The sequence below is a fragment of the Oncorhynchus tshawytscha genome, linkage group LG08, assembly GCF_018296145.1.
Source record: "Oncorhynchus tshawytscha isolate Ot180627B linkage group LG08, Otsh_v2.0, whole genome shotgun sequence".
Classification (NCBI taxonomy): domain Eukaryota; kingdom Metazoa; phylum Chordata; class Actinopteri; order Salmoniformes; family Salmonidae; genus Oncorhynchus; species Oncorhynchus tshawytscha.
Window position 1 is genome coordinate 85,337,490 of NC_056436.1, and position 15,082 is coordinate 85,352,571.

A 15,082-nucleotide genomic window follows, 5' to 3' on the forward strand; every position below is an offset into this window, starting at 1 on the left:
CCTATAGTGGCCCTCACTGTGTCTGTCCCTGTCTCCTATAGTGGCCCTCACTGTGTCTGTCCCTGTCTATAGTGGCCCTCACTGTGTCTGTCCCTGTCTCCTATAGTGGCCCTCACTGTGTCTGTCCCTGTCTCCTATAATGGTCTGTCCCTGTCCCTGTCACAGACACAGTGAGGGCCACTATAGGAGACAGGGACCACAGTGAGGAGCCATATAGGCAGACAGGCAGTGAGTGAGGGCCACTATAGGAGACAGGGACAGACACAGTGAGGGCCACTCATAGGAGACAGGGGACAGACACAGTGAGGGCCACTATAGGAGACAGGGACAGACACAGTGAGGGCCATTATAGGAGACAGGGACAGACACAGTGAGGGCCACTATAGGAGACAGGGACAGACACAGTTGAGGACCAGTATAGGAGACAGGGACAGACACAGTGAGGGCCATTATAGGAGACAGGGACAGACCACTATAGGAGACAGGGACAGACACAGAGGTCTCCTATACTGGTCCTCAACTGTGTCTGTCCCTGTCTCCTATAGTGGCCCTCACTGTGTCTGTCCCTGTCTCCTATAATGGCCCTCACTGTGTCTGTCCCTGTCTCCTATAGTGGCCCTCACTGTGTCTGTCCCTGTCTCCTATAGTGGCCCTCACTGTGTCTGTCCTTGTCTCCTATAGTGGCCCTCACTGTGTCTGGCCCTGTCTCCTATAATGGTCTGTCCCTGTCTCCTATAATGGCCCTCACTGTGTCTGTCCCTGTCTCCTATACTGGTCCTCAACTGTGTCTGTCCCTGTCTCCTATAGTGGCCCTCACTGTGTCTGTCCCTGTCTCCTATAATGGCCCTCACTGTGTCTGTCCCTGTCTCCTATAGTGGCCCTCACTGTGTCTGTCCCTGTCTCCTATAGTGGCCCTCACTGTGTCTGTCCTTGTCTCCTATAGTGGCCCTCACTGTGTCTGTCCCTGTCTCCTATAGTGGCCCTCACTGTGTCTGTCCCTGTCTCCTATAGTGGCCCTCACTGTGTCTGTCCCTGTCTCCTATAGTGGCCCTCACTGTGTCTGGCCCTGTCTCCTATAATGGTCTGTCCCTGTCTCCTATAATGGCCCTCACTGTGTCTGTCCCTGTCTCCTATAGTGGTCTGTCCCTGTCTCCTATAGTGGCCCTCACTGTGTCTGTCCCTGTCTCCTATAATGGTCTGTCCCTGTCTCCTATAGTGGCCCTCACTGTGTCTGTCCCTGTCTCCTATAGTGGCCCTCACTGTGTCTGTCCCTGTCTCCTATAGTGGCCCTCACTGTGTCTGTCCCTGTCTCCTATAGTGGCCCTCACTGTGTCTGTCCCTGTCTCCTATAGTGGCCCTCGCTGTGTCTGTCCCTGTCTCCTATAATGGTCCTCGCTGTGTCTGTCCCTGTCTCCTATAGTGGCCCTCACTGTGTCTGTCCCTGTCTCCTATAGTGGTCCTCGCTGTGTCTGTCCCTGTCTCCTATAGTGGCCCTCACTGTGTCTGTCCCTGTCTCCTATAGTGGCCCTCACTGTGTCTGGCCCTGTCTCCTATAATGGTCTGTCCCTGTCTCCTATAATGGCCCTCACTGTGTCTGTCCCTGTCTTCTATAGTGGCCCTCACTGTGTCTGTCCCTGTCTCCTATAATGGCCCTCACTGTGTCTGTCCCTGTCTCCTATAGTGGCCCTCACTGTGTCTGTCCCTGTCTCCTATAGTGGCCCTCACTGTGTCTCGCCCTGTCTCCTATAATGGCCCTCACTGTGTCTGTCCCTGTCTCCTATAGTGGCCCTCACTGTGTCTGGCCCTGTCTCCTATAGTGGCCCTCACTGTGTCTGGCCCTGTCTCCTATAATGGTCTGTCCCTGTCTCCTATAGTGGCCCTCACTGTGTCTGTCCCTGTCTCCTATAATGGTCTGTCCCTGTCTCCTATAGTGGCCCTCACTGTGTCTGTCCCTGTCTCCTATAGTGGCCCTCACTGTGTCTGTCCCTGTCTCCTATAATGGTCCTCAACTGTGTCTGTCCCTGTCTCCTATAGTGGCCCTCACTGTGCCTGTCCCTGTCTCCTATAGTGGCCCTCACTGTGTCTGTCCTTGTCTCCTATAGTGGCCCTCACTGTGTCTGTCCCTGTCTCGTATAGTGGCCCTCACTGTGTCTGTCCCTGTCTCCTATAATGGTCCTCAACTGTGTCTGTCCCTGTCTCCTATAGTGGCCCTCACTGTGTCTGTCCCTGTCTCCTATAGTGGCCCTCACTGTGTCTGTCCCTGTCTCCTATAGTGGTCCTCAACTGTGTCTGTCCCTGTCTCCTATAATGGTCCTCAACTGTCTGTCCCTGTCTCCTATAGTGGCCCTCACTGTGTCTGTCCCTGTCTCCTATAGTGGCCCTCACTGTGTCTGTCCCTGTCTCCTATAGTGGCCCTCACTGTGTCTGGCCCTGTCTCCTATAATGGCCCTCACTGTGTCTGTCCCTGTCTCCTATAGTGGCCCTCACTGTGTCTGGCCCTGTCTCCTATAATGGTCTGTCCCTGTCTCCTATACTGGTCCTCAACTGTGTCTGTCCCTGTCTCCTATAATGGCCCTCACTGTGTCTGTCCCTGTCTCCTATAGTGGCCCTCACTGTGTCTGTCCCTGTCTTCTATAGTGGCCCTCACTGTGTCTGTCCCTGTCTCCTATAATGGTCCTCACTGTGTCTGGCCCTGTCTCCTATAGTGGCCCTCACTGTGTCTGGCCCTGTCTCCTATAATGGCCCTCACTGTGTCTCGCCCTGTCTCCTATAATGGCCCTCACTGTGTCTGTCCCTGTCTCCTATAGTGGCCCTCACTGTGTCTGGCCCTGTCTCCTATAATGGTCTGTCCCTGTCTCCTATAATGGCCCTCACTGTGTCTGTCCCTGTCTCCTATAGTGGCCCTCACTGTGTCTGTCCCTGTCTCCTATAATGGTCTGTCCCTGTCTCCTATAGTGGCCCTCACTGTGTCTGTCCCTGTCTCCTATAGTGGCCCTCACTGTGTCTGTCCCTGTCTCCTATAATGGTCCTCAACTGTGTCTGTCCCTGTCTCCTATAGTGGCCCTCACTGTGTCTGTCCCTGTCTCCTATAGTGGCCCTCACTGTGTCTGTCCCTGTCTCGTATAGTGGCCCTCACTGTGTCTGTCCCTGTCTCCTATAATGGTCCTCAACTGTGTCTGTCCCTGTCTCCTATAGTCGCCCTCACTGTGTCTGTCCCTGTCTCCTATAGTGGCCCTCACTGTGTCTGTCCCTGTCTCCTATACTGGTCCTCAACTCTGTCTGTCCCTGTCTCCTATAGTGGCCCTCACTGTGTCTGTCCCTGTCTCCTATAATGGCCCTGACTGTGTCTGTCCCTGTCTCCTATAGTGGCCCTCACTGTGTCTGTCCCTGTCTCCTATAGTGGCCCTCACTGTGTCTGTCCCTGTCTCCTATAGTGGCCCTCACTGTGTCTGTCCCTGTCTCCTATAGTGGCCCTCACTGTGTCTGGCCCTGTCTCCTATAATGGTCTGTCCCTGTCTCATATAATGGCCCTCACTGTGTCTGTCCCTGTCTCCTATAATGGTCTGTCCCTGTCTCCTATACTGGCCCTCACTGTGTCTGTCCCTGTCTCCTATAGTGGCCCTCACTGTGTCTGTCCCTGTCTCCTATAGTGGTCCTCGCTGTGTCTGTCCCTGTCTCCTATAGTGGCCCTCACTGTATCTGTCCCTGTCTCCTATAGTGGCCCTCACTGTGTCTGGCCCTGTCTCCTATAATGGTCTGTCCCTGTCTCCTATAGTGGCCCTCACTGTGTCTTTCCCTGTCTTCTATAGTGGCCCTCACTGTGTCTGTCCCTGTCTCCTATAGTGGCCCTCACTGTGTCTGTCCCTGTCTCCTATAGTGGCCCTCACTGTGTCTGTCCCTGTCTCCTATAGTGGCCCTCACTGTGTCTGTCCCTGTCTCCTATAGTGGCCCTCACTGTGTCTGTCCCTGTCTCCTATAGTGGCCCTCACTGTGTCTGGCCCTGTCTCCTATAATGGCCCTCACTGTGTCTGTCCCTGTCTCCTTTTGTGGCCCTCGCTGTGTCTGTCCCTGTCTCCTATAATGGTCCTCGCTGTGTCTGTCCCTGTCTCCTATAGTGGCCCTCACTGTGTCTGGCCCTGTCTCCTATAATGGCCCTCACTGTGTCTGTCCCTGTCTCCTATAGTGGCCCTCACTGTGTCTGGCCCTGTCTCCTATAATGGTCTGTCCCTGTCTCCTATACTGGTCCTCAACTGTGTCTGTCCCTGTCTCCTATAATGGCCCTCACTGTGTCTGTCCCTGTCTCCTATAGTGGCCCTCACTGTGTCTGTCCCTGTCTTCTATAGTGGCCCTCACTGTGTCTGTCCCTGTCTCCTATAATGGTCCTCACTGTGTCTGGCCCTGTCTCCTATAGTGGCCCTCACTGTGTCTGTCCCTGTCTCCTATAATGGCCCTCACTGTGTCTCGCCCTGTCTCCTATAATGGCCCTCACTGTGTCTGTCCCTGTCTCCTATAGTGGCCCTCACTGTGTCTGGCCCTGTCTCCTATAATGGTCTGTCCCTGTCTCCTATAATGGCCCTCACTGTGTCTGTCCCTGTCTCCTATAGTGGCCCTCACTGTGTCTGTCCCTGTCTCCTATAATGGTCTGTCCCTGTCTCCTATAGTGGCCCTCACTGTGTCTGTCCCTGTCTCCTATAGTGGCCCTCACTGTGTCTGTCCCTGTCTCCTATAATGGTCCTCAACTGTGTCTGTCCCTGTCTCCTATAGTGGCCCTCACTGTGTCTGTCCCTGTCTCCTATAGTGGCCCTCACTGTGTCTGTCCCTGTCTCGTATAGTGGCCCTCACTGTGTCTGTCCCTGTCTCCTATAATGGTCCTCAACTGTGTCTGTCCCTGTCTCCTATAGTCGCCCTCACTGTGTCTGTCCCTGTCTCCTATAGTGGCCCTCACTGTGTCTGTCCCTGTCTCCTATACTGGTCCTCAACTCTGTCTGTCCCTGTCTCCTATAGTGGCCCTCACTGTGTCTGTCCCTGTCTCCTATAATGGCCCTGACTGTGTCTGTCCCTGTCTCCTATAGTGGCCCTCACTGTGTCTGTCCCTGTCTCCTATAGTGGCCCTCACTGTGTCTGTCCCTGACTCCTATAGTGGCCCTCACTGTGTCTGTCCCTGTCTCCTATAGTGGTCCTCGCTGTGTCTGTCCCTGTCTCCTATAGTGGCCCTCACTGTATCTGTCCCTGTCTCCTATAGTGGCCCTCACTGTGTCTGGCCCTGTCTCCTATAATGGTCTGTCCCTGTCTCCTATACTGGTCCTCAACTGTGTCTGTCCCTGTCTCCTATAATGGCCCTCACTGTGTCTGTCCCTGTCTCCTATAGTGGCCCTCACTGTGTCTTTCCCTGTCTTCTATAGTGGCCCTCACTGTGTCTGTCCCTGTCTCCTATAGTGGCCCTCACTGTGTCTGTCCCTGTCTCCTATAGTGGCCCTCACTGTGTCTGTCCCTGTCTCCTATAGTGGCCCTCGCTGTGTCTGTCCCTGTCTCCTATAATGGTCCTCGCTGTGTCTGTCCCTGTCTCCTATAGTGGCCCTCACTGTGTCTGGCCCTGTCTCCTATAATGGCCCTCACTGTGTCTGTCCCTGTCTCCTATAGTGGCCCTCACTGTGTCTGTCCCTGTCTCCTATAGTGGCCCTCACTGTGTCTGGCCCTGTCTCCTATAATGGTCTGTCCCTGTCTCCTATACTGGTCCTCAACTGTGTCTGTCCCTGTCTCCTATAATGGCCCTCACTGTGTCTGTCCCTGTCTCCTATAGTGGCCCTCACTGTGTCTGTCCCTGTCTTCTATAGTGGCCCTCACTGTGTCTGTCCCTGTCTCCTATAATGGTCCTCACTGTGTCTGGCCCTGTCTCCTATAGTGGCCCTCACTGTGTCTGGCCCTGTCTCCTATAATGGCCCTCACTGTGTCTCGCCCTGTCTCCTATAATGGCCCTCACTGTGTCTGTCCCTGTCTCCTATAGTGGCCCTCACTGTGTCTGGCCCTGTCTCCTATAGTGGCCCTCACTGTGTCTGTTCCTGTCTCCTATAGTGGCCCTCACTGTGTCTGGCCCTGTCTCCTATAATGGTCTGTCCCTGTCTCCTATAATGGCCCTCACTGTGTCTGTCCCTGTCTCCTATAGTGGCCCTCACTGTGTCTGGCCCTGTCTCCTATAGTGGCCCTCACTGTGTCTGTCCTTGTCTCCTATAGTGGCCCTCACTGTGTCTGTCCCTGTCTCGTATAGTGGCCCTCACTGTGTCTGTCCCTGTCTCCTATAATGGTCCTCAACTGTGTCTGTCCCTGTCTCCTATACTGGTCCTCAACTGTGTCTGTCCCTGTCTCCTATAGTGGCCCTCATTGTGTCTGTCCCTGTCTCCTATAATGGCCCTCACTGTGTCTGTCCCTGTCTCCTATAGTGGCCCTCACTGTGTCTGTCCCTGTCTCCTATAGTGGCCCTCACTGTGTCTGTCCCTGTCTCCTATAGTGGCCCTCACTGTGTCTGTCCCTGTCTCCTATAGTGGCCCTCACTGTGTCTGTCCCTGTCTCCTATAGTGGCCCTCACTGTGTCTGTCCCTGTCTCCTATAGTGGCCCTCACTGTGTCTGGCCCTGTCTCCTATAATGGTATGTCCCTGTCTCCTATGATGGCCCTCACTGTGTCTGGCCCTGTTTCCTATAGTGGTCTGTCCCTGTCTCCTATAGTGGCCCTCACTGTGTCTGGCCCTGTCTCCTATAATGGTCTGTCCCTGTCTCCTGTAGTGGCACTCACTGTGTCTGTCCCTGTCTCCTATAGTGGCCCTCACTGTGTCTGTCCCTGTCTCCTATAATGGTCCTCAACTGTGTCTGTCCCTGTCTCCTATAATGGTCCTCAACTGTGTCTGTCCCTGTCTCCTATAGTGGCCCTCACTGTGTCTGTCCCTGTCTCCTATAGTGGCCCTCACTGTGTCTGTCCCTGTCTCGTATAGTGGCCCTCACTGTGTCTGTCCCTGTCTCCTATAATGGTCCTCAACTGTGTCTGTCCCTGTCTCCTATAGTGGCCCTCACTGTGTCTGTCCCTGTCTCCTATAATGGTCTGTCCCTGTCCCCTATAGTGGCCCTCACTGTGTCTGTCCCTGTCTCCTATAGTGGCCCTCACTGTGTCTGTCCCTGTCTCCTATAGTGGCCCTCACTGTGTCTGTCCCTGTCTCCTATAGTGGCCCTCACTGTGTCTGTCCCTGTCTCCTATAGTGGCCCTCACTGTGTCTGGCCCTGTCTCCTATAATGGTATGTCCCTGTCTCCTATGATGGCCCTCACTGTGTCTGGCCCTGTCTCCTATAGTGGTCTGTCCCTGTCTCCTATAGTGGCCCTCACTGTGTCTGGCCCTGTCTCCTATAATGGTCTGTCCCTGTCTCCTGTAGTGGCACTCACTGTGTCTGTCCCTGTCTCCTATAGTGGCCCTCACTGTGTCTGTCCCTGTCTCCTATAATGGTCCTCAACTGTGTCTGTCCCTGTCTCCTATAATGGTCCTCAACTGTGTCTGTCCCTGTCTCCTATAGTGGCCCTCACTGTGTCTGTCCCTGTCTCCTATAGTGGCCCTCACTGTGTCTGTCCTTGTCTCCTATAGTGGCCCTCACTGTGTCTGTCCCTGTCTCGTATAGTGGCCCTCACTGTGTCTGTCCCTGTCTCCTATAATGGTCCTCAACTGTGTCTGTCCCTGTCTCCTATAGTGGCCCTCACTGTGTCTGTCCCTGTCTCCTATAATGGTCTGTCCCTGTCCCCTATAGTGGCCCTCACTGTGTCTGTCCCTTTCTGCTATTCCAGTCTGAAGGAAGGTGAAGACCAAAAGGAGATTAACATAGAGCCAGCCCAGGCCTTAGACGAGGTGGAACCACTGCCTGAAGACTACTACACCAGACCAATCAACCTACCCGAGGGTAAGAGATATCCACCCCTAAGCCTAACCACTAACCCTACACTAGACCCATCAACCTACCCGAGGGAAACAATGATCACTACTTTTTTAAAGCTAGAATCCTTCATTGAAACGATAACAAAACATACTCCCCACCACTGTTTTGCTAAAAAAGCTAAGAGAAGGGACTGGAGAAATGTAACCCGTCTCAAATTAAATAACAGAGCTATGGATGAAATGACTGACCATCCATGATATCAACATTGTAGTTTTAACCATGTTATGAGGGCTGTACAGTGTTTGCATTTACATAGTTTTACAAACATTGTTGTAAAACAAGGTTCTATTTTAGTTTGTGATTGGTAAAGATTGATGAACGAAGCTCATGAGGCATTTACAAAAATATATCTAATTTACAAGTTATATTCCTCATTAATCAATGGGTATAATCACATTCATTTAAGTGATTCATGAAAAAATATATCTCATTTACAAGTTATATTCCTTATTAATCAATGGGTATAATCACATTTAAGTGATTAATAAAAAAAAATCTCATTTACAAGTTATATTCCTCATGAATCAATGGGTATAATCACATTCATTTAAGTGATTCATGAAAAAATATATCTCATTTACAAGTTATATTCCTTATTAATCAATGGGTATAATCACATTCATTTAAGTGATTCATGAAAAAATATATCTCATTTACAAGTTATATTCCTCATTAATCAATGGGTATAATCACATTCATTTAAGTGATTCATGAAAAAATATATCTCATTTACAAGTTATATTCCTTATTAATCAATGGGTATAATCACATTCATTTAAGTGATTCATGAAAAAAATATATCTCATTTACAAGTTATATTCCTCATGAATCAATGGGTATAAGCACATTCATTTAAGTGATTCATGAAAAATATATCTCATTTACAAGTTATATTCCTTATTAATCAATGGGTATAATCACATTCATTTAAGTGATTCATGAAAAAATATATCTTATTTATAAGTTATATTCCTCATTAATCAATGGGTATAATCACATTCATTTAAGTGATTCATGAAAAAATATATCTTATTTATAAGTTATATTCCTCATTAATCAATGGGTATAATCACATTCATTTAAGTGATTCATGAAAAATATATCTTATTTATAAGTTATATTCCTCATTAATCAATGGGTATAATCACATTCAGTTAAGTGATTCATGAAAAAATATATCTCATTTACAAGTTATATTCCTCATTAATCAATGGGTATAATCGCATTCATTTAAGTGATTCATGAAAAAATATATCTCATTTACAAGTTATATTCCTCATGAATCAATGGGTATAAGCACATTCATTTAAGTGATTCATGAAAAATATATCTCATTTACAAGTTATATTCCTCATTAATCAATGGGTATAATCACATTCATTTAATCTCATTTACAAGTGATTCATAAAAATATATCTTATTTATAAGTTATATTCCTCATGAATCAATGGGTATAAGCACATTCATTTAAGTGATTCATGAAAAAATATATCTCATTTACAAGTTATATTCCTCATTAATCAATGGGTATAATCACATTCATTTAAGTGATTCATGAAAAAATATATCTCATTTACAAGTTGTATTCCTCATTAATCAATGGGTATAATCACATTCATTTAAGTGATTCATGAAAAAATATATCTCATTTACAAGTTATATTCCTCATGAATCAATGGGTATAAGCACATTCATTTAAGTGATTCATGAAAAAATATATCTCATTTACAAGTTATATTCCTCATTAATCAATGGGTATAATCGCATTCATTTAAGTGATTCATGAAAAAATATATCTCATTTACAAGTTATATTCCTCATTAATCAATGGGTATAATCACATTCATTTAAGTGATTCATGAAAAAATATATCTCATTTACAAGTTATATTCCTTATTAATCAATGGGTATAATCACATTCATTTAAGTGATTCATGAAAAAAATATATCTCATTTACAAGTTATATTCCTCATTAATCAATGGGTATAATCACATTCATTTAAGTGATTCATAAAAAATATATCTTATTTATAAGTTATATTCCTCATTAATCAATGGGTATAATCACATTCATTTAAGTGATTCATGAAAAAATATATCTCATTTACAAGTTATATTCCTCATTAATCAATGGGTATAATCACATTCATTTAAGTGATTCATGAAAAAAATATATCTCATTTACAAGTTGTATTCCTCATTAATCAATGGGTATAATCACATTCATTTAAGTGATTCATGAAAAAAATATATCTCATTTACAAGTTATATTCCTCATGAATCAATGGGTATAAGCACATTCATTTAAGTGATTCATGAAAAATATATCTCATTTACAAGTTATATTCCTCATTAATCAATGGGTATAATCGCATTCATTTAAGTGATTCATGAAAAAAATATATCTCATTTACAAGTTATATTCCTTATTAATCAATGGGTATAATCACATTCATTTAAGTGATTCATGAAAAAAATATATCTCATTTACAAGTTATATTCCTCATTAATCAATGGGTATAATCACATTCATTTAAGTGATTCATAAAAAATATATCTTATTTATAAGTTATATTCCTCATTAATCAATGGGTATAATCACATTCATTTAAGTGATTCATAAAAAATATATCTTATTTATAAGTTATATTTTTCATGAATCACTTAACTATTAAATGACTGAGAAAGACCCATTGATTCATGAAAAATATAAATGGGTGTATCTCATTAATTTATAAGTCCAACATGGATGTAGCAATTAATTATTATCTTTATACACAACTTTTCTTGAGAGTTATGTTATAATATTGAAGTCTACAGTTATCTCAGAGATCTGGTAAACTTAGGTTGTTTTGCAATCTGCCGTGTTGTGTTAACTCCCTGCGTTATGAACTCCCCGTGTTGTCTAGTTAACTCCCTGCGTTATGAACTCCCCATGTTGTCTAGTTAACTCCCTGCGTTATGAACTCCCCATGTTGTCTAGTTAACTCCCCGTGTTGTCTAGTTAACTCCCTGTGTTATGAACTCCCCATGTTGTCTACTTAACTCCCTGCGTTATGAACTCCCCATGTTGTCTAGTTAACTCCCTGCGTTATGAACTCCCCATGTTGTCTAGTTAACTCCCCGTGTTGTCTAGTTAACTCCCTGCGTTATGAACTCCCCATGTTGTCTAGTTAACTCCCTGCGTTATGAACTCCCCATGTTGTCTAGTTAACTCCCCGTGTTGTCTAGTTAACTCCCTGCGTTATGAACTCCCGATGTTGTCTAGTTAACTCCCTGCGTTATGAACTCCCCATGTTGTCTAGTTAACTCCCTGTGTTGTGAACTCCCCATGTTGTCTAGTTAACTCCCTGCGTTATGAACTCCCCATGTTGTCTAGTTAACTCCCTGCGTTATGAACTCCCCCGTGTTGTCTAGTTAACTCCCTGCATTATGAACTCCCCGTGTTGTCTAGTTAACTCCCTGTGTTGTCTAGTTAGCTCCTGCGTTATGAACTCCCCATGTTGTCTAGTTAACTCCCTGCGTTATGTAGTTAACTCCCCATGTTGTCTAGTTAACTCCCTGTGTTGTCTAGTTAACTCCCCGTGTTGTCTAGTTAACTCCCTGCGTTATGAACTCCCCATGTTGTCTAGTTAACTCCCTGCGTTATGAACTCCCGTGTTGTCTAGTTAACTCCCTGCGTTATGAACTCCCCATGTTGTCTAGTTAACTCCCGTGTCGTCTAGTTAACTCCCCGTGTTGTCTAGTTAACTCCCCGTGTTGTCTAGTTAACTCCCTGCGTTATGAACTCCCGTGTTGTCTAGTTAACTCCCTGCGTTATGAACTCCCCATGTTGTCTAGTTAACTCCCGTGTTGTCTAGTTAACTCCCGTGTTGTCTAGTTAACTCCCTGCGTTATGAACTCCCCATGTTGTCTAGTTAACTCCCCATGTTGTCTAGTTAACTCCCGTGTTGTCTAGTTAACTCCCGTGTTGTCTAGTTAACTCCCTGCGTTATGAACTCCCCGTGTTGTCTAGTTAACTCCCTGCGTTATGAACTCCCCATGTTGTCTAGTTAACTCCCTGTGTTGTGAACTCTCCATGTTGTCTAGTTAACTCCCTGCGTTATGAACTCCCCATGTTGTCTAGTTAACTCCCTGTGTTGTGAACTCCACGTGTTGTCTAGTTAACTCCCTGTGTTGTGAACTCCACGTGTTGTCTAGTTAACTCCCTGCGTAATGAACTCCCCATGTTGTCTAGTTAACTCCCTGCGTTATGAACTCCCCATGTTGTCTAGTTAACTCCCTGCGTTATGAACTCCCCATGTTGTCTAGTTAACTCCCTGTGTTATGAACTCCCCATGTTGTCTAGTTAACTCCCCATGTTGTCTAGTTAACTCCATGCGTTATGAACTCCCCATGTTGTCTAGTTAACTCCTGTGTCGTCTAGTTAACCCCCCGTGTTGTCTAGTTAACTCCCCGTGTTGTCTTGTTAACTCCCTGCGTTATGAACTCCCCATGTTGTCTAGGTAACTCCCTGCGTTATGAACTCCCCATGTTGTCTAGTTAACTCCCTGCGTTATGAACTCCCCATGTTGTCTAGTTAACTCCCTGTGTTGTGAACTCCACGTGTTGTCTAGTTAACTCCCTGCGTTAACTCCCCGTGTTGTCTAGTTAACTCCCCATGTTGTCTAGTTAACTCCCGTGTTGTGAACTCCCGTGTTGTCTAGTTAACTCAAATCAAATCAAATCAAATTTTATTTGTCACATACACATGGTTAGCAGATGTTAATGCGAGTGTAGCGAAATGCTTGTGCTTCTAGTTCCGACAATGCAGTAATAACGAGCAAGTAATCTAACTAACAATTCCAAAAAAACTACTGTCTTATACACAGTGTAAGGGGATAAAGAATATGTACATAAGGATATATGAATGAGTGATGGTACAGAGCAGCATAGGCAAGATACAGTAGATGATATCGAGTACAGTATATACATATGAGATAAGTATGTAAACCAAGTGGCATAGTTAAAGTGGCTAGTGATACATGTATTACATAAGGATGCAGTCGATGATATAGAGTACAGTATCAACGTATGCATATGAGATGAACAATGTAGGGTAAGTAACATTATATAAGGTAGCATTGTTTAAAGTGGCTAGTGATATATTTACATAATTTCCCATCAATTCCAATGATTAAAGTGGCTGGAGTAGAGTCAGTGTCATTGACAGTGTGTTGGCAGTAGCCACTCAATGTTAGTGGTGGCTGTTTAACAGTCTGATGGCCTTGAGATAGAAGCTGTTTTTCAGTCTCTCGGTCCCAGCTTTGATGCACCTGTACTGACCTCGCCTTCTGGATGACAGCGGGGTGAACAGGCAGTGGCTCGGGTGGTTGATGTCCTTGATGATCTTTATGGCCTTCCTGTAGCATCGGGTGGTGTAGGTGTCCTGGAGGGCAGGTAGTTTGCCCCCGGTGATGCGTTGTGCAGACCTCACTACCCTCTGGAGAGCCTTACGGTTGAGGGCGGTGCAGTTGCCATACCAGGCAGTGATACAGCCCGCCAGGATGCTCTCGATTGAGCATCTGTAGAAGTTTGTGAGTGCTTTTGGTGACAAGCCGAATTTCTTCAGCCTCCTGAGGTTGAAGAGGCGCTGCTGCGCCTTCCTCACGATGCTGTCTGTGTGAGTGGACCAATTCAGTTTGTCTGTGATGTGTATGCCGAGGAACTTAAAACTTGCTACCCTCTCCACTACTGTTCCATCGATGTGGATGGGGGTGTTCCCTCTGCTGTTTCCTGAAGTCCACAATCATCTCCTTAGTTTTGTTGACGTTGAGTGTGAGGTTATTTTCCTGACACCACACTCCGAGGGCCCTCACCTCCTCCCTGTAGGCCGTCTCGTCGTTGTTGGTAATCAAGCCTACCACTGTTGTGTCGTCCGCAAACTTGATGATTGAGTTGGAGTCGTGCATGGCCACACAGTCGTGGGTGAACAGGGAGTACAGGAGGGGCTCAGAACGCACCCTTGTGGGGCCCCAGTGTTGAGGATCAGCGGGGAGGAGATGTTGTTGCCTACCCTCACCACCTGGGGGCGGCCCGTCAGGAAGTCCAGTACCCAGTTGCACAGGGGCGGGGTCGAGACCCAGGGTCTCGAGCTTGATGACGAGCTTGGAGGGTACTATGGTGTTGAATGCCGAGCTGTAGTCGATGAACAGCATTCTCACATAGGTATTCCTCTTGTCCAGATGGGTTAGGGCAGTGTGCAGTGTGGTTGAGATTGCATCGTCTGTGGACCTATTTGGGCGGTAAGCAAATTGGAGTGGGTCAAGGGTGTCAGGTAGGGTGGAGGTGATATGGTCCTTGACTAGTCTCTCAAAGCACTTCATGATGACGGATGTGAGTGCTACGGGACGGTAGTCGTTTAGCTCAGTTACCTTAGCTTTCTTGGGAACAGGAACAATGGTGGCCCTCTTGAAGCATGTGGGAACAGCAGACTGGTATAGGGATTGGTTGAATATGTCCGTAAACACACCGGCCAGCTGGTCTGCGCATGCTCTGAGGCGCGGCTGGGGATGCCGTCTGGGCCTGCAGCCTTGCGAGGGTTAACACGTTTAAATGTCTTACTCACTTCGGCTGCAGTGAAGGAGAGACCGCATGATTCCGTTGCAGGCCGTGTCAGTGGCACTGTATTGTCCTCAAAGCGGGCAAAAGTTATTTAGTCTGCCTGGGAGCAAGACATCCTGGTCCGTGACTGGGCTGGGTTTCTTCCTGTAGTCCGTGATTGATTGTAGACCCTGCCACATACCTCTTGTGTCTGAGCCGTTGAATTGAGATTCTACTTTGTCTCTGTACTGGCGCTTAGCTTGTTTGATAGCCTTGCGGAGGGAATAGCTGCACTGTTTGTATTCAGTCATGTTACCAGACACCTTGCCCTGATTAAAAGCAGTGGTTCGTGCCTTCAGTTTCACACGAATGCTGCCATCAATCCACGGTTTCTGGTTAGGGAATGTTTTAATCGTTGCTATGGGAACGACATCTTCAACGCACGTTCTAATGAACTCGCACACACAGGGAGTTAACTAGACAACATGGGGAGTTCATAACGCAGGGAGTTAACGAGACAACATGGGGAG

At 46.8% G+C, this 15,082-nt stretch overlaps 1 protein-coding gene across 7 annotated transcripts in view; it reads left to right on the forward strand.

Moving 5' to 3' along the window:
• Positions 1–15,082, forward strand: part of LOC112234832 (dynactin subunit 4-like) — a 32,012-nt gene that overhangs the window by 6,678 nt on the left and 10,252 nt on the right. For all 7 annotated transcript variants that reach the window (XM_042326133.1, XM_042326128.1, XM_042326129.1 and 4 more), the window contains one exon: positions 7,821–7,933. In XM_042326133.1, the coding sequence (XP_042182067.1) occupies positions 7,821–7,933 (113 nt within the window). The remainder of the gene's footprint in view (positions 1–7,820; positions 7,934–15,082) is intronic.